We start from the raw sequence: 20328 nt of genomic DNA, 5'->3' as shown, positions 1-20328 counted from the left end.
GAAAAAGAAGAACAAGAAAAAGACAGACTTTGTTTAGGTTTTAAAAATTTACAAGCACTTCTATTTCTATATATACACATTTGATTTTCATGATGTGGTAAAAAACTAGAAGTTTTGATTTGATGACTATGCTCAGTGAATTATTCTGTGACAAATAATTGCATCATTCTCTTTCCTAGAGATTAATAGAAATTTAGATAATGACAGGTAGTTTATCTTTTCCAAATAAAACTAGAATTTTGTTAATAGAAGGAACATAAAATGAAGCAATGTAGCATTCTTCTTTTAGGCATAATCTTGTGAGGAATTAATAAATACAGGCTGTGTTCACCTCATGTGCAATCATTGTACTTTGTAAGAGTAAAGAACTTTTGTTAGAGAATGAAAAACTCAGTTCCAGCTAAACCTAGACAGACTGCAGACAATTATGAGGAAACTAATTGTCATGGTTTCTTTGTGTAGATGCCTTGTTTTTTTTAAGTTAAAATAATATAGAATCATATAGATTTAGACTATATTGAAAAAATGCTATTTTATGTGATGTGTTTTATGTGATAGAATAATGTCTAAATGTAATATTAAGCATATGCATTATTATTGTTGTTATTAACAGTTACACAGGCTAGACTTTTTCACTCCCAGTTTGTTTGGGGTGGTGCATGCTATACAGACTGATACAAGAACTACGTTTTAAAACTAAGGTACACTATGAAGAAAGATATATTTAGAATTCATGAGCTTTCTTTAACATGTCATTAATTTTAGTTGAACATCCTGGTAGCCATTAACGTATCAACTAACAACATCTTAACCCTCTTTGGCAGCAATTTTTCAGTAGATGTAAGCTAAAACATAACTTCGTCTTTACCTTTGAAGAGGTGAGGGTGTATCAAACTTTCAGTAGTACCTTCTTCTGAATGCCTTTCCTTCTGAAAATTTTATCTGAAATCAAAACTGGTTCAACACAATATTTTGGGGAATTTTCTTGCAATAGCATCTCATACACACACACACACACAAAAACCTTTAGAAATTCTGAACTTGTAAATCTGTTTCTACAACTGACAAAAAAATTTAGAAAGACAGATTGAAAACAGGTTAAAAAATCTAAGGCACTTTCCCTTTTGTTTTGTTTTGTGCGTGAAAACTGTGTCAAACCATAACATTGGAAATATTTTTTAACCTTTCAGTTTAACACAGTTTTAAACTAAATAAAACATATGTATTTATAATTTTATATTACACTTTTAAACAAATAATTTTATATTTTCTGCCTATGTACTCTGTGTGTGTTTTCTCATTCTCCTGCGAAAGAGCAGGTGCCTGTCTCGCCAAATAAATGTAGCCACTGGATTGAGTGGTTAGTCTAAATTAAGTATATGTTAACAAGATGAGATCTAATTAGATAAGATTTGAAAAACAGCAGATAATTCTGTTGTTTTTTTTTTTTTTTTAATATAATTTCTAAGGATTAGCATTCTTTTCTTCATTCTCATTATGGTTGTGATAAAAATCCAACTAATGATAATTATAAAATCGCACATGCTTTCATTATGGTCCAGTATTTGGTTATATGGTTTACATTTTTGAAAGAAATATAAGAGGAAGGTAGATTTAAGAGCAGATGGAACTGTAAACAAGAAGTGCAAAAGGTGAAACTTCTCCACAATTTAGTTCTGGCAGAGTACGGGGGGAGGGAAAGCTCTGTTAACTTCATTCACACTGTTTAAAATTTGTCTGTTTTTTGTTTCTCTAGACAAAACTTATGTGCAATTCTGACATTGAGTTCAGAACTCCAGAGCTGAATGAGGGTTAGTCCCTGGCTCCAGTACATGTGCACTGTAGAATATAGATGTGTAGGAAAGATTTCACTTCTACAAGTGGTCTGTTTATTAATAGTGTAAAAAAGTAAATTACTGCTTTTTTGTTACTTCAGCAAATTGGTGTGGGCATACCAAAAGTTAATTTGAGAAAAAGGAGACCCCATGTACAGGTAACTTTGGATGGAGGTGATTAGTGCGCTAGAATGCATAGGCCTGGAAATACATTAGAAAGCTTCTGTCCTGCTTACTAGGAAAAATCTAACTAGAGAACTGTTTACTTTGACAAACAGCTTCCAAAGCATGAAGCCTGCATCCTTCCTTGTTTAAATAATAAAAAACATGTTATTGGCTGTAGTGAAGGGTGTTGCATTAAATTATGGTGTTTTGCTAATAGGTGATAATTAGAGCCGTGCTGCAAAAATTATCTTCAGATTTTGAAATGAATGTGAAGACTGAAAAGAGAAAAAAAAAAAGGAAAGAGAAAGAGGGAGAGAGAGAGACTACTTGTGCTGGCTATGCTTGCATAAACCCTAAGTCAAGAGGGTCATTTTCATGATTTTATTGCCAAGTTTAATTGTACAGTATATAACATATAAGAATTTGAGCCGTTTAGCTTTTGCTTTTTCCAGTGAAGTCAGACTAGGACATATGTTTTATTTGCTATTTACGTTAGATTTCTTAGACTAGAAAACCCAAATTCAGAGGATTAACTACCATCAACTTGAAGAGGGAAAAGGAAATTCAGTAAAATTTATATAATGCAATCCCTGAGCAGAAGACACCTAATGAAAACTCAATAAAAAGAATTAAAGGATTAGATTAACGATGTTACTGGCAAGATAACAAAATTTGATGCAGTAGACCATGTTAACTTTTTACATATATGGAAATATATGATGCAAATCTGGTGGCTCGCATAGCAGCACTATTAAAATCATGGTGTAAAATCCTGATCTAGTTCAATTCGGTGATTTCACTGAGTCTCAAGTGGCTGTGTTTATACATTGTCTAGAAGACCGCCTCCAGACTAGATTTTTTGTTTAGGCGCTGGAGAAATCAGCATCAGAACATAAAACATCTAAATATTCAGAGCACAGCTGGCTCCTCAGTGGGTCATGGTGTGATCTGGCTGTGGCTGGCTTATCCTGGCTGTACCGTCTGCTCAGGGATGTGCAGCTCTGGAAAAGCACTGGGCATCCACCCACACTGGAAGCTGTTCTTGTGACTCCCTCTGGGGTCCAAGATTTTTCTGCCTTCTCACCATTATTTGTTTAAAAGCCTAACAGCCCAAATCTTCATTAGGATCCCAAGTACAAACATGAACTAGATTCCTCACACCAAGAAATAGAATTCCTTCAATAGAATTTATAAGAATACTGACATCCTCAAAACACACATTTTAATATATATATTTTTATGTTGCTGCACCAGTTCTTTCTTTCTTTATTTCCTTCTTGATTTGTCATTGAAGTAATAGAACTTTGCCTTCATTTTTTGAGCTTAAAATGGATTGCATTTTCTTCATGTGCATGCCTCATTGCTAGTGATTTACTTCTGTTTTGTTTTATTAAGTTGTGCTGGTGAATGTAGTGGTGCTGTGCTTATTCTAGTCATCTTGTGTGCATGACTGGATAAAGAGAAGAGCAAACTGATCAATAAGTTTGTTTCTTCATGGCTTAGAATAAACCATGCAAAATGGCAACCTAGGAAGAAAAAATTATGGAGCCCAAACACTGGTAAATACACATATTTTGAGGGGGGAGGAGGGAAAAAAAAAGGCATAGAGGGGAAACAGCGTCTTCCCGTTAATATACTGGTCTTGGAATTTTCTATCGTAATCTCTAAGACATTTCTTTGTGCCTCTAGCACATCTCGAATTGTATCTCTGTACATGCTTTGTTTTTATTAAATATCACTAATAAGCACCTTATAAAGAATATGTGGTGAATAACATGTCTTTAAACGAACAAAACTTGTGAATGTCTACCTGAGTTTTGTCAGACTGTTAGTTTACTATTTGTCTTTGGGACTCCTTAACTATGGCTAGCCCAGGTTATCATTTGAAATGAATATTGACCTTGATTTGATGTGATGGCTTTTTTTTTTTCTTTTTTTACCATTTCTTTTCTTCTCTGTTCCTTTGTGTGCTGAAATGGAATGTGAACTTCATAAATGCCACTTCTGCCATGGCAATGCCTTCATGCATGCTGTTTGGGTTTGGCCATGCTATTCATTATCCATTGCATGTAAGAAAATGCATTTTTTATTTATTTTTACATTTTAGCTCTTTTGCTATTTATTTTGAGAATGCAGAATGTTGGGAAAAAAAAACAAAATGCGTTAGAAAAAAGCTACTTTGAATGTATTGAATTAGCACAGAGCATAGAGAAGTTATCGGTAGGCAAATAATAGCCAGAATCTTTGTCTGAAATCTGTCCTGTATATGAATAAATATCTTTACTTTTTCATTAGCAGACAGCAAGTCTTACTTGCTAAGAAAGTATAGAGAAGAATAATTCCATATACTCAGAAATATGTACATTTGTACCTTAATAACATGAAGGAGCAATCTTCTAAAACTATTCTGTATTGCAGTCTTGAATATAAAGACTAGTTTTAAGCTTCAGATTATTATGTAAAGGCCTTTCTTATCAGCTATTCAGAACAACTTTCTTGCAGTATGAACTGGGAATACATATATAAACTGTGATGAAACAAGCTTTCATAGAAGTTGCATGAACATTTGTTGTGCATCTTTACCAGAGTATATTGCCTCATTCTGTCATTTTATTCTGCTAGAATAAAAGAAAGGTAAACATCATTTTGAAAGAAGGGATTTCAGCATGTCCCTTAACTTATTATAGCTGGATCACTGAAATCCCCTAAAAAGCTACAGATGTCCTGAAATACTCCTATCAGCCAAAGACATGTTTTATGTTGTAATGACATGTTCTATGTCGCAATTATCTACAAGAGAACCAGTACTCATTACATACAAAACTGTGCCAATGTGGGAAAAAAGAAAAAAAGTCTTGAGGTCTTTCCATATACAAAACATCCTGCTACAAAAATACATGTATTATCAATCAGAAGGAATACAGTAAAACACTTTTCCTCCTTTAAACTATCAGATTTAAGTGGTTAAATAATAATAAATAATAAAATAATAAATAATAAAAATAAAAAAAAAATTCTAAGCTACTTCTAAAGATCCTTCATTAAGTGGATGTATTAACTGAGTGATGATAATTGAGGATTTTTATACCATATCTAAGATTAGTTAATTATATTTGGCTGCAATACAAAATCTAAAGGACTTAGCTAAAATTCCTTTAAGAAAAATAAAATAAGATAAAATAAAATAAGATAAAATAAAATGAAAACAATAGTCAGATTCCTGAGAGTTTATGTGGAAGACAGCTCTGTTCATTTAAATGGGAACTGCAACGGGGAAGAGAGCAGAGCCTGCTGGGTTGCTGAAGCTAGTTCAGCAGGACTGGACCCAGCACCAGAACAATATGGCAGATGCACACCACTAACTTCTCTGTGCTGATCAGCATCACAGTGGGTAGTGAGCATCACAGCCTCCATGGGTCTTAAAGGTGCCAGGTCACAGAATTTCTCTGCTGTAGGTTTCCATCTCTTAAATGAAGAGTGCAGTCAAGAGAAATGCATTCAAAGCTGCCAGGTGCTCAGGGAAATTCTCTAATGCTCACAATAAAAGTTATTCGTATTTTGTTATAGTAAATCCTTTGTTACAATGGCTGCCCCTTTGAGTCTTGAAATGGTCTATTCCCACCTCAAAACAGCGAGTGTGCACTCTTGCTTTTGGCAAAATTGCAAAGTAGTGCAATTGTCCCATGTTACTGGTCAGGTAGAAAGGTCTCCCAGCTTTCCCTTCACAGAGTCAGGATGCCTAATGGAATATTCATATCTAGGCTTCCCCAGACACTTCTTGTCTCACATTACTGTGACAAACCAGCAGTAGGGGAAGCAGCTTCCCAACAGGAACCCCCTGCTTGACAGACAGTGGAAAACCACTAGTTGTTAGGGATAATCTGATTTTCTCTTGCTCTCTTAGTCTCTCTATTCAATGAAATAAAATAAATGACAAAGACATAATTCTTCATGCTATAAGAGATAAAAATTAATGGTAAGTAAGCCCAGTTAAGTAGCTTATTTCAAAATGAAGGGATTAGAATGATTTCTAGGGACCTCTCTGTAACATTACAGTATTCAGTCTTTATTATTTGATTATTTAATGTCTTCTGCTTCAGAATCCTAAATCCCAGGAGCCAGTAACACTGGATTTTCTAGATGCTGAACTGGAAAATGATATTAAAGTTGAGGTGAGATTCACTGGTTTCTTAGTACCTGCTGCTGCTTGTATTTTACTGTATAATACCTGAGAAGAAATACATGTTATAGATTTTGAACAGGAATCTATTTTGCCAAAAGAGAATCGATTTAAAATTTCTCAAGATTATGACCTTATAAAGTAATTAAATTACAATGAAATATTACTGCAAATTCACTCCATTATTATTCTTAAGCAAAGACAATATGTAATATTCCTCTCATTTTTGGAATTTACTATCATTACTATTTAAATAATATTTATTCAGTCTTCTTTATTAAGTTGTAGTTTTAGGGAAGATATTCATACAGAATTCATACTCTCCATATTACAAAACATCAAATGTTTTTATGAGATTGTCTTCATAAGCAAAGTATACAACTATTATTTCATAAGTCTACTAATTCAGTACAAATTCTGATTAAGCAACTTCTAATTAGAAAAACCTGAATATAGAAAACTTTAAAAATAATTAACAGTTGTGACTCCAAATGCATTACTATTTTCTGTGTATCTATAAAATACTTGCAATCACTGAAAAATTAATCATGTTATATGCAATACCTAGTTTTTAGTTTTTCAATTTATTTTTTATTGCCAATAGATTCGAAAAAAAATGATAGACGGAGAAAGTGGAGAAAAAACATTTGAAACTCTGGTCAAGTCCCAGGATGAGGTAAGACAGAAACACAGACAGAAGCATTTCAGAAACACATTTACAGAAGCAAACAAAAACATCAAAATACAGTGAAATGGTGAAAAGAAGTTTACTTTTTTATGTTAGCTGACATTACATTTTTCTTTTTCCCCCAAGGTTTTTGTTTCACTGTATTAGATTAAAAGAAATAATGTATTTATGAAAGAGAATTGTTTGGATTGTTGATTTCTTTGATACATCATTAATCAGGCAGTTGTTGATGAGCTCTTGTACTCCGTTCACCAAGTAGACCCAGCCTGCTCCTGTGTGTAAAACTCAAAACCAAGTACTTAATTTGTTTAGAGACATGTTTGAGAAGCAGATTCATGGTTTATATTTTAGTTTAATAGATAAAGTAGTGAGAAAGAAATTAACATTTATATGACACAAATGAGGCCTATTTGGGATAAGCAAACTCGTTTTAAAGCTGTCCTGTGTATTTTGCTCTCTGATCTTGTGCTTGTTGAATTCTTTTTAATTTCAAGTCCAAAATCTTTACTCCTGACAGATCATTCTGAGTTTCTCTAATAAGACAGATATATTTTGTAGCAATAGGAAATACTGAAATATGATGTGGATCCTCACATGTATACCTTTAGTGTTTAGAACTTTGATGAGAACAAATAATGATCGGTTTGCCAGAAGAGCAAATATGGCCTGAGTGTGCCCCACAGTTACAGTTCTAAAACTAAAACTTGAGGCTGTTGCAAAGAGTGTAAAACATCTTGAAGATAGCTGATGTAATGAATTATCACAAGAATATGAAGAAAATATCAGACAGATAGTACACAACCCTTCTGTGTATTATACTGCAGAGTCTAGGTAATTTGACTCTGTGCTGTGCCTGATCTTGTTTCTGATACCCTATTAAGAAAGTGCAGAACTTCATAGACTCTTCTTGAGTTGAGAACTCCACTTCAATGGGGCAGACAGATGTGAATGTAGATAGTTTTATCTGAGCAGTGGTGGTAATGATGATTGAATAGCCATGTAAATGGCAGTGATGCTTTCCTACTTCTGTTTTTGAGACAAGCTGACTTAACTCAAACTTGACATATTTAAATTGCCCAGCTGCAAAGCACACCCATAATATTCAGTCCTTATACTTAGAGTCCCATGATCAACATGCCCACATTACTTTTGTGTACCAGCTTTGTGCTGCTTTTCAACTCTTCCTTTTTTCTAAAGCAGAGGCCTGGACTAACAGTCCCTATGCCTTCAGCTAGGCGTCTCTCTGTGCTTTCATGCAGGAAGGACTCCATCCCAGCCCTTTAGTAAGGCTTTACAATCTATAGAGGAGTGCCATTGTGTAGAGAAGTTTCACTGTTGGAGGATGGTAATAAATAGGGCTTTTATGGTACAGTGGGGATAAGCCCCATCTGATGTCAGTTCTGCTACCTTTCTGGTTTCGTGAACCCATCTTTGCCTCTGGTTTGTCCCCTTACTCTGAAGGGAGCCTGTTTTTCATGACCCACTGTTGAAGAGGAGCCTGAAGTTCACCCAGAATCTGTGTTGGGGATAAACTGCTCCTGAATGGGGTGCCTTACAATGATATGTCAGACATTTATAGATCTTTGCTGTTCGCTTGGTTAAGGAGAAGCTTTCCAAGTCTATGGGTAAAAAAAGGGGTTCTGTGTGAATGGTCAGAAAAGCGAGAAATTAACAGTCAAAAAATTATGTTAACATCATTGGAATTATACAAGAAGTTGCATTCATGGCAAAGAGATCTCAGGCCATGCCTGCATTTCTCAGACTTTGTGGTGCATTGTGAAAAGACCAGAGCAGTCACTCCTACAGCAGTTTACCAGAAGAGCAAGGGAGGGGCAAATTCACATGGGCAAATGCTGGCATCAGCTACAGCATCAGGAGCAACATGATGTTCCTGGGTGCCTGAAAATGTATCAGTCATGCACAGCCCAGACCACAAACTGTATTTCAATAGCATATCTCAAGCTTTTTGTTCCCAATTATTTCAAGAACCAAATGAAAGTAATTACCCTCTACTTACCTTGCATCGTGGACCAAGATTTTTTCCTCTGCTTGGACCCCTTAGAGAGAAAGGAGCAGCCAGAGCTGGCTGGCAATGGTGACTGCTTCAAACTATTGCATTCTCCCAGCTCTAGGCTGCTAGAGCCAGAATAAAGCTGCTTCAGACCGTGGGCCATGCATGAGCTGCTCATCACTTAGTATTTGATAGCTTCATATATTTTCTTATAAAAATGGCTGATGTGGTCTGCTGCTCTGTACTGACAGTTGCAGTCTTGAGGCTTGAAATTGATGTCCTTTTTTTTTTTTTTGCTTTTTGGTTTAAGTTTGCATTGCTTCCCTTTTGTATTGCAGCTGGCCCCAGCAGTGTCCTGGGAGATGACCTCATAAGTACAACATAGAAACTGGACTCATAGCAAGCGTGGGTGGGGTGTGCTGGAGTCTTCCAGGGCCTCAGGGGCTTTCCAACTAACAGAGAAGATGCCATAGAAACAAAAGCATTGCCACATTTGGGCTGCTGGGGTAGGCAGTAGTGCAAACTGAAGGATCACAAGAACTGAAATAATGTGTAGGTTCTTTGGCAGTGACCATCTAGGGTGAGATAGAATCAGATGGCTCAGTAATAAAATAGGCAAGGGTAAATAGGAGCAAACTTATGAGGACATCTAATATGCAATGTTGTCTTTGGAGGGAGCTCTCAATTTGCCTTTAAGCATGCTCAAAGAACCGGTAGTAGAAGCACTTCATACGAGCCCTGTTCTTCTCTTCCTGCCTTCACACCTTGGGAACAGTTTTTCTATTGCCAATGTACATCTACAAACCATGGCACTATGCATGATTTAGAGTTGTATTCAAGTATTTAGTTGTTCTTTAGTTGAAGTAATAGTACAGTCAAATTATTAAAAATAAATAGGATTATAAGGGTGTCTGTTTACCCAGCCTTTTACCTTACATATAAAATATACCAGGGCATCAGCCACTACTAATATGTGCATATTTTTAATTTTTTTTTATTTTTCCCAAATGACTAAGTGATCTACCCTATCATGCTGTACTGAAAAGAAGCAACCAAGTAATGAAATGGCTTTGAATCATAAAAGTCAAAAAGACACCTCTTTTTCATTACCTTGGTCATTTTCACACTTTTGTTTTATTACAGTGAAAGAAAGGGCATAGACATATGTACCTTTTACCATTGAATGTAATGTTGCAATGCAAAAGCTGTTTCTTGAAGCTTTGGAATTAATATATTATTTTTTCATTAATATTTTTTTACAGAGATACATTGATAAAGGAAATCGAACATATACATGGACGGCTGTGAATGGCACTGATTACAGGTAACTCATCTCTGTTCTCTGATTTTTGTGTAGTTAAATGTCCTTTTCATTTATTTTGGTTAGTATCTATTATGTTACATTTTCTAGAATAGTTAAGTCAGGGCAAGTCGTCTCACCTGTGGGATTTGCTGGATTCCCTTAAACATTTGCAGCTCAGAATTGTGACTCTGTACAAGGACCAGCACCTCAGTCTTGCAAACTGTTGAGATTAACAACTAGTGCATGTCAGCATGCAGGAAAAAGAGGATTTTATGGTTGAATCTTATTTTCTCCTGCTTTCTTTATTGTTACATACTTTGATTCTTAATTGTACACTTTCTCTTAGATTCCTCTTCTTATTTTATAATTTCTTTGCCTTGCCTCAATGTTCTTATTTTTTAATATGCATATTAGAAGAAAGATGCTATATTTTCATCCAAATAAAAAATGGAGCATATTGTTCAGTGCAAATCTCTTACAATTGATGTTGCTTATATCATGACATTGCTAACCTACCTGCCAGGTCTTAGGGGCAGGAACTGTACTACTGATTTTCTCTGAAATCTATACCTATTTGCGACAAATTTTAACTAATTAGCACCAATACTGTTGTGTATTTGAAAGTCACATATGAATGGCAGCAGGACCAAGTGAAGGGTTTTGTAAAAGCTCGTCCCCCTTGAATGCAACATTGTTGTGTGTATCATTTCAGATTCACTTAATCACACAGGTTTATCTAGATGGTACAAATACTGAGTCAACTTTTTTTTTAATATATTATTTTTTTATAATAAAAATAATATTTTTATTCTGATAAATTACAGCAGTTCTCATCTGAGCTGGTTTTCTGCTATATTCTATACAAGTGTACAGCCAACATGAATGCAAACATGAATTTGTAAGCAAAACAAAACAAAGCAGTTTTAACAAGTGAACATAGATATAACATTTTATCTTTTTTTCATTACTCCATTTTTTATGTTCTACTACTTCTATATTACATTCAGTGGAAAGAGGATTTTTTTTATCATGGTATGCCATCTAGCAATTGGTAAAGAATTGCATTTGATTTACATGCATTCTTAAATTCAAGCTCCCTTGCTTGAGATTCAGCAATAAATCCATGGAGTCGCAATGCAGCAAGCCTATTACACATAAAATTATAGATTTTAATTAGCTCTTTCTGTTAGCAGTAACTGCTAACGGCAAGTAAACTGCAAGTGATTTCCCTAGAGGAGAATTCATGGAAGGCTATCACTAAATATGCAGTGCTCTCACTTACATCTGCCATTTAAATAGACTGTATCATAAAAGGTCATCTCATATATGGACGATTGTACAACTTCTTTTTTAATGTTAATTTCTGCATTAGAAACCACAGCAGTTCTGCATTTATAAAAACTGAGTAAGAATGTAGTCTGGGAGATGATACCTCTCTAATGATGATTTACACCTCTTGTCGTTTACATACCTTTTTTAAAACTGAGCACTTCTCACTTCTACATGTGTATAGAATTAGTGACAAGAAGGGATCTTATTTGTTTTCAAGAAAAATATATGTAAAATAAATGAAATCCTTTGCATTGCAGATCTTAAATTATTGCAGTGTGATGTTCAAAGGTTATTAGAAGTGACCTCATGATTCTGAAAAATATTGCATGGCTTGAATGTAAAGTGAATTTAAATACCACTAGATATTTTTCCTAATGTATGCCGGTAGGTGTTTTATTTTTTTCAGTTTGTCATATGCTGCATGCAAACGAGTGCAGTATTATATGCTGTTTTTTACAGTCGATCTCCATGTTGACTTGTGCTAAAATGTAATGTGAAATGCATTATAGAAAGAAATCATGATTTTTATTATTTGCAATTTTTTTTCCAAAATTTGTCCCTTATCCCTGAAGGAAGTGCATTTTATGCCTAAATGTTTGACTTTTGACTGTTTGACATTGTTGTACCTACCTGTACCTATTACAAAGTATGAGACTGCTATGTCTGCATGTAACTATTTCATCACATAAGGATCCAATTTCCAAACTTCTTGAAAGGTTTCAAAACACTTAGAAGCTGAAATTAGAACATGGCTGCAAATAACACAATTGTTTTATTTATTTGTTTCTCTTGCAGTTTGGCATTGGTGTTACCATCATACAGCTTTTATTATATTAAAGCTAAAATAGAAGAACCAATAACTCAAGCCAGATGTAAGTATTATGAAGGTTCCCTGGTTTTGTCAAGTATTGCCAAGTCTCGGATTCACTGAAAAAACAAACAAACAAACTATGTTTAAAATTCATAATTTCTTTTGAATTCACTAATGTTATCATAATGTACCCAAAATCTGGAGCAATGATTCTAATTCATTGTAACATCCAAGGTACAAGAAATATTCTATAAAGATAGAATATGTGCAGGTACCCCAGTTTCACTGACAATCCCTTTCCCCTTGCTATGTACCTATAGAATCATTGCTTTGTGTATCCTCTGTTGCTGTCTTTTTAAGGGTCTGGACACCATTTTTTCATTCTATTAGCTAAATACTAGAATATGGACTATAGTAGTAATGTTTATTTTATTTTATTTACAGTAGTAGCAGTGTCATATTTAGCAAATTACATCTGATGCCTGTAGAAATAGATAAATGTAAAAGCAGTGTTTCATTTGGCTTGCAGCTAGGTTTTTGTTTTGCATTCTAAAGATAGTTTTAGTGGATGTTTGTAATATATATTTTTTTATCAGACTAATTTCAAGTCATTTACAGATTCTGGAGAGGTAATAGGGAATTATACTTGTGAGTATTGAAAAGCTTTTCATTCATTAGATGTAGCTAACTAGATCTAACTAGTGGATTTGCATAGTAACCTAGATTGTAAACAAAATAGAACTCAGCACATCCTTTGTAAAAATGTTCATTTAAGGTTTGAATAGCTGTGAATCTCTTTGACAGGTATAAACTGGTAGTTTAGAGAAAACTTGACTAGCACTAAATCAGTGTCCTCTACCTTCGCTTCCTGGGTATGAAGATTAAAGCAAGTTTTTAATAATCAGTGATTTGTTTTCATGACTTTGTCATACCATAAGTAGTTTAAAATTAAAGTTTTAGTGAGTGAATGCAGGTTTTTTTTTATGGATTAGATAATCTGGTTTTACACTTACATGAATATAACCTGCAGAACAGACCCTTGAAACAGCCACCACGGTGGCTAGCACAGAAGGTACTTGAGAAGTGATTGATGAGGACATATTCTCCACTGTTTAAAGATGTTTGTCTTTTTTCCAGACTAAAACTGTACATAAATTGAACCTTTGATCTTTCTATGCACAATATTTTTATTCAAGGGATTGTTTGAATAAAATATTGTTTTGTGACCCCTTTTGCTTTACCCTGTTTTTTTCTGTTTCCCTGCTTTCTCTTTCTGATGGATAGTGGCAATCAAAAAGGGCAAGTATATTCTTGTTGCTCAATTTCCTTCTGTTTACTGCAGTTGAAATTTTTCACTTGTATTTCTATTCCTACTGGACATTCTCCTCTGTATTCTTCATCTCAGGACTTTTCCCATTGGGTACCACAGCAATAGAAAATAAAAAAGTTGCTAAGTGGTTTTCTATTTTCATACATATTTTAGTATGTTGCTGATCTCTACTCCTTGTTTGTCTGGTCCTTTCACCTGGTATTCAGTAATGCCAACTTTTGAAGCCATTATTTTCAGGTAGCACTGAAAGCGATGTCTACCTAGGCAAGGTTTTTCAAACATTATGGCTAACAGCTCTATGAGCGTTTTTCATGTTCTAACAAATCTTTGTCCCAAGCATTTCTTTGTATCAGATTGTAATTCTAATGTAATACAAAATTTCATGCTAATTAAATGTCACCTATAATTAGGTTGTTAGATATAGTATTGTTGCCAAGTGTGTGTTGTATATAAAAATCAAATAATTTCTTCCTAAACTTTGAAATAATGATAAGTATGCGGTATATTAGTAAGAAAGTGTGCAAAATGAACATTTTTATTTCACAAATGCATGCAAAAGCTAGTCAAATATTTGAGAAGGATATTGATAAGTCATTTGCTTACTTGATTTCACTGTTCATCTTTGTAGATTCAGAATCACTGAAGCTTGATAATTTTGATGAAGCTGGCTATACGTTTATAGCACCAAGGTTGGTTAATTTCCCAGTAGTATTATTTCAGCAATAAATCGGAATTTGATCAGGTTAAAGATATTAAAAAAAACAGATTAGGCTTTTCTACTTGGTAGACAGCATCTTCAGACTTTCATTCATTTTTGTGTTAAGTGAAGGGAGCTGTAAAATCTGATATGTCATCATATATTGATGTTTTTAATGGAAGTCTTTTACACATCTGTCCATTTCTCATAGCTGCATCTTTTAAGATTTTATTGCTTTGTACTCTAGCTTTTCTTTTATAGAATAGCTACCATAATACTTACCTTGATTTTGTTTTGTTTTGTTTTTTGTTGTTTTGGTTTGGTTTTTGGTTGTTTTTTTTTTTTTTTTTTTTTTTTTTCCCAGTTCAAAAAGAAGAGCTTCAAAGCTCTCCGTCACTTAAGGATTAATTAATTTTTGATTCATTGAACATAGATTTTGATATAGTCATTGAAAACTGATTGAGTCTGTTAGTTCCTTCTTTTTATTCCTGTGAAATTATGCAGTCTTGGTTGCCTTTGTAATTATGTGTTTACTTAGGAAGCATAATAAGAGAAACAACACTGAAAAATTAAGTTCCTTTGGAAGTTAATTACGGTGAATGCCACAGAGGTGTTTAAAAAATTATTCCATTTCTTCTTTTATCCTATATAATTCTCAATCCTTTTAAATTTAGATTCTTCTTGGTTGAATCATATGTAAGACACATGTAAGACACAGTCTTCTACCTTCAAACATGTTTTCAGAATAACTTAAATTTTTCTAATGGACTGAAGTTATTGATGATCAATTGTACCAATTAGCAGTTTCCAGCAAGTCTTGAGTTGTCAAACTGATCTACATGAAAAAACTGTTTAATATGGAGCTTTCTTTAAATGCAAATGTTGGCGCAATACACCAAATTATGCCTGTAACCCTTAAGGTTAATGATAAAATAAGTAAATATTAATAAGATAGTTTAATAAAATACTCAGGCTTCTTTTGGTCATAAAGTTAATTTAATATAGATAATTCTGTTAAAAATTGGACTCCTGGCTTGACTGCTGAATGTTCTCTACATTTTAATTAGAGTTATTAAATGGTAAATGGCATTAAACATTTGTCTTGAAAATGCCCAGTGACTTTTATTGTGCTTGCTTGTATTCAGTGAATTGCACATTGATATACTGCTTTCAATCATTATGAAAATGACAGTAGTTTAAATGTTCATCTGGTTTGCATATGTCAAAACAGAAACCATGTCTGTGTATGGGGTGTGTACCTTATTAAAATTGCCTTTAAGACTTCACAGAAGATAGGATCTCAGCACATAAATCCAGTGTTAGCTGAACATAAAGTGACAGTGTCTCCAACAGCAGTCCACATACTTTCCAGTTTATCCCAGTAGAGTATAATTTCACTGGGCATTTCCTTGTTTAGTTTACAGACTCTGTACAAGTCTGGAGTGTTTTTTTTTTTGTTTTTGTTTTTTTTCCTGAGATCTGTGCCTTATCTAATACATGATAATTCAGATTTAGGCGGGTTCCTGAACCCTGATTTCCTGAAATACTGACTATGATCAGGATTACAGCAATGATTCCAACCAGTTCATAGTAGTAGCACAGTCCTCCTTGGACTTTCAGATTGCTGATCTGCTTCAGAAACATAAAAAACAAATCTGAAAAGACTGATGTTTTATTGTTTTTCAGAGAATATTGTACTGATGTAAAGAAATCGGAAAACAACACTGAATTTTTATTAAATTTCAATGAGTTTATTGATAGAAATACTCCAAGCAGTCCATCATGTAAGTACTCTTTTCAATTCATTGATTTTCTTATAAATAATACTTACTCATAAGTGAGAATTAGTCAATCTGAAGGCTTGTATGCCCAAATCACACATTGTTGTTTCTTTTTAATCTCTGATTTTTTAAAAAATAGGAATACATCCGGTGTTGGACTTTTTTATCCAAGATAGACTGCAAAATTAGTTTGGAGTTTTAGAGGTTCATTTAAGAATGATTGCAGGGCATTATGCATCCCATGTTTTGCATGCTTCCCTTCAGAATTATGTTATGAAGCAATCAACTATTAGTTTGTTTTACTGCACTCCAAATATTTTGAATTGATAGTTTTTCCTCTTGAGCATATCAGTCAAAGAGCATCTCAAGATGCTTATTTTCTTGTCAGCTTATATAACAAAATAACTAAACAGGAATGTTCAGTCTCCTCTTAAAAGATGAGTACCTGGAATTTTGCAGAATTCAGAGCTGTGGGTTTGAGTAAAAATTCTAACTCTGTTTTGCTGTATGAAATGAAAGACCAAAAGCCAGATTTTCCCTTTACATTATTCAGTTACAGTTCAGCTCCATAATATTTTCAGTATTGATTAAATATTAAATCTGTATTTAAATCTGTAGACTGCATGCTTACTTTAGTTGAGTGTTCCTAGTTTTGTTTTTTTTACATTATACTAAAAAGTATGATTGAGAAGGACTGACTTCAAGCCATCTACTGAAAGATTTTTAAAAACAATATATCCATCTAAGCCACTAATTTAAAAGAAGAGAAATAGTTGTGTCTTTTTATTGTTATTGTTTCTGGGGGGTTTTTGTTGCTTTTTGTGTGTGTGTGTGTGTGTTATTTCTTTTTTTTTTTTTAAGCTGGGACTTGACTAATTTAAATATATTTTTATTGTGGTGATTATCTCTGCTTTTGTAACATGTAAGAGAGTAAGTATTCAGTAAAACTTAAATGTTTTGTTGGAACTTTTTCAAACTGGAATATGAAGTTTTTGAATGAAAGAATGTTTTAAAAATAAGTTTATTTCAAAAAAAAATGGGGTCTTGAAAAGGTGAGATATGATGCTACAAACCATTTTCTTATTTCTTTGGTAAAACACTGGTTTTTAGATTTCAATATAGGAAAAACTTAAGCAAAATCAAGAGTTTCAGAGCAGTTTGTTTAACGTGCAATATTTGACATAACTTGAAGTTAGTCAAAATGACCATAGAAAGAGCCTAATTTTAGTGGTGATAGCATCTTAGCAACTCAGAATTTAATTCTAGTGGCTTAAGCCCCATGTCATATGTTTTCAGATGAGTGTCTTGACTCTTTTACTAGGTAATACTGATATGGTCATTAGAGTTCTGCTGGATGCGGGATTTACAAATGAACTTGCCCAGAATTATTGGAGTAAACTGTATCTGTAAGTATTCTTTCTGTTGATTATTTTGTTGTTGTTGTTCATTGTTGGTTATTTTAATGAATTTTGGAGTCGAAAAACAAACAAGAAGCCTGAAAAATAAAAAAACATAATCTTTCTCATGATCTCTTAACAATGTAATTCATGTGCATATATAGAGATACACAGTTAATCCTTGCACGGGATAGATATTTAAATCATGATTATGTACCCTTGAACTTAAGAGAACTTCAGTTTTTACTTTAAATCTTATTTTTGTTTATAGTGATGGAGTTGTTGCGCAGTTTGTTGTTACGGATGGTGGAATTACCAGAGTGTTCCCCAAAAGGTAACTCTTACTATGAAAGAGTGTAAGGTGATAATGAAAATGTTTAAACCTGCTCTGATAACTACACAATAAATTAGATGATTTTTCTTTGATTTTACTTATATCATTGTTTGAAACTCATCTGTAACCAGATCAGTGTAAAGGAGTAAAAGTACCCATGTGCTGATAGTGGAACCATGTTAATTCCTAATTATTCCTAAGCATTCATTTGTTTGATAAGCTGGCAGTCTGCACTGTAGAGCAGTAAATGATTATTATTATTATTATTATTTTTCAGACTAACAGAATCATACTGAATAGTTCAGGGACTTAAGAGAGAAAAATATGTTGTTGCCAGGGGGAAAAGAGAATGCTAAAGTATATATATAATCACCTAAGTATTCCCTTTGTTGACAAGCAATAGTAAGAGTATAGATACAGATATGCTGTAAATGGCAAATTACCTGATTTCATAGGCTAGTCTGTGTTTCCCCAAAATTGATTTTACTATCAAGATCAGTTTATTTTTTCGTTCTGGTGTTATTCATGTTTTAAAGTCTTTTGGGATACTGTTTTCTTAAGATAGCATGTGGTATCAAGGTTTGTTTATATTTTGATGAAAAATAGTGCTGCAGTTATATATTTATCTCAGTACAGCTAAAAATAAGGAGAGAAGGTCCATGTTGTACCAGTAATACTTTTTCTTTTTTTTTTTCCTTCAACTTTATGTTTTACTTCTGGCACTTAACCAGCTGATGCTAATGAAGTCTGATAACTATATAAGTGAATCTCACGTTATCTACAACTGTGAAATTTTAAAACAAACAAAAACAAGAAGATAGCCCTGTGCAGCACAGCATTAATGAGATACTAAAACATCATTATTTTTTTTTAATTGCTTTTTTTTGTGATTAGGGCAGGAGAAGATTGGTTGGAAAATGCAGAAACTTATGAAGTCAGTTTCTATAAACGAAGTTTAGATAATGACAACTATATTTTCACAGCTCCATACTACAACAGTAAGTCATCACTCTACTAAAAGTCCAGAGCTAGCTAGTGTAATACTAGAATATTTCTGGAAGTTTCCTGTACCAGTTGAGCTCAGTGACAAAGGTTGCAAGTGTAACACTTGAAAAAGAAAAAATCTTGGGATGTCACCTATTATTAAGGGAAAGATAGCTGGGGAAGCACTTAACAAAGAACATAATAATTTGTTATGTACACTGATGGTCCTGTATGCAAAAAAATTAACAAAACTGAGACAAAACTGAGAGAATACACGGCGTATTTGTTTTCATTTATTAGACTGGAAAAATGGTTTCCAAAGATGCTTTGGCAGAATTATTTAAAACTGAAGAATAACACTGCTTTAAAAGCTGTATTTGAGCTGAGTTCTGTGTATTTTCTCAGATATAGGGGAGCAGGTATCTGGAGTCTACAATTGTCCACTGAACTGCTTAAACTAATATATATTTTTTTTTAAATCATTTTTCAAATCACTATTACTAACCAAAAATAGTTCTTCTGAAATACTGTGATATTTAAAACCTGTATGTGCACAATAGTAAGTGCTTGTTACTGATAAGCAGCATTAACCTTGCCAAGCTGATCTAAAAGCAGATGCTACTACAAATGACATACTCCCCCTTTTAAACATATGGGATCTTTTATTACTGTTATTTCACATGTATTTATTACATCTTTTCTCAATAAAACGTTAACAAGGTTATTAAATAAATTCCCCAAAGCCTTTGTTGTTCCTCAAAGAGCTCCAGGTAATGTACTTTTAGTTTGCTTTTTCATACTAGGCAGTGTTGAAAACAGGCTGAAGTCTGTCAGAGTAGTAATTGTCATTAGTGAGTGGCGATAGTATATTCTGTATTGAAAAACACAGACAACAGCAGGATAAAATCTTTGGCTCTGATCCTAGTTTTAACAGAGCTGCTCTCATATGAGCCATTATCATGGCCGTGTTTGTAGAGGAAAGGCTACAGTGACTTTGTGCAAAGATCGTGTACTAAACATGAAGGAAGTTGAAAAAGAGTATTTCTCTTAATCATCTAGGTGTTAGTGGTCTGAGTAATTACAAGTGAGAAATACAATGTACGATTGAGTCAGGGTTTTCATATAAGAATTCTTTGATTTGTTCTTGATATTTGAACCATCTTTAATTTCAATTACAAAAGAAGAAACTTGTATCTCATTCTAATTCTTTCTTTCTTCCTCCAAACATACTGTCAGAAACCGGTGCCAATAGCTATGAATCAGGTATTATGGTAAGCAAGGCAGTGGAAATAACAATTAATGGAAAACTTCTGAAACCTGCAGGTAAGCTAAAATGGTGCTAAAACTCTAAATACAGGAGTTACTTTGTTATTGCTCAACATTAAATTTTAATGGCGGTTTCAAAGGAGTTTCAGTTTCTATAGTACTCTTTTCTCTAAGACTTTTAATCTTACTAGTGGAAATCAAGAGATCTGGTTGT

At 33.6% G+C, this 20328-nt stretch overlaps 1 protein-coding gene across 5 annotated transcripts in view; it reads left to right on the top strand.

The window, feature by feature from the left end:
* CACNA2D1 (calcium voltage-gated channel auxiliary subunit alpha2delta 1) overlaps window positions 1-20328 on the top strand; it is a gene marked incomplete at both ends in the record, with an annotated part of 353068 nt that overhangs the window by 312282 nt on the left and 20458 nt on the right. Inside the window, 11 exons of one of the 5 annotated variants that reach the window (XM_079549442.1) lie at window positions 1937-1993; window positions 6101-6172; window positions 6785-6856; window positions 10142-10203; window positions 12310-12386; window positions 14284-14344; window positions 16039-16136; window positions 17455-17539; window positions 17802-17864; window positions 18759-18862; window positions 20085-20171. In XM_079549442.1, the coding sequence (XP_079405568.1) occupies window positions 1937-1993; window positions 6101-6172; window positions 6785-6856; window positions 10142-10203; window positions 12310-12386; window positions 14284-14344; window positions 16039-16136; window positions 17455-17539; window positions 17802-17864; window positions 18759-18862; window positions 20085-20171 (838 nt within the window). Of the gene's footprint in view, window positions 1-1936; window positions 1994-6100; window positions 6173-6784; window positions 6857-10141; window positions 10204-12309; window positions 12402-14283; window positions 14345-16038; window positions 16137-17454; window positions 17540-17801; window positions 17865-18758; window positions 18863-20084; window positions 20172-20328 lie in introns of all 5 variants that reach the window. The other 4 variants (XM_079549441.1, XM_079549445.1, XM_079549444.1 and 1 more) reach the window with 4 other exon arrangements.

Source organism: Tetrao urogallus (genome assembly GCF_951394365.1).
Source record: "Tetrao urogallus genome assembly, chromosome: 1".
NCBI lineage: Eukaryota > Metazoa > Chordata > Aves > Galliformes > Phasianidae > Tetrao > Tetrao urogallus.
This window is presented reverse-complemented; position numbering and strand designations above follow the sequence as displayed.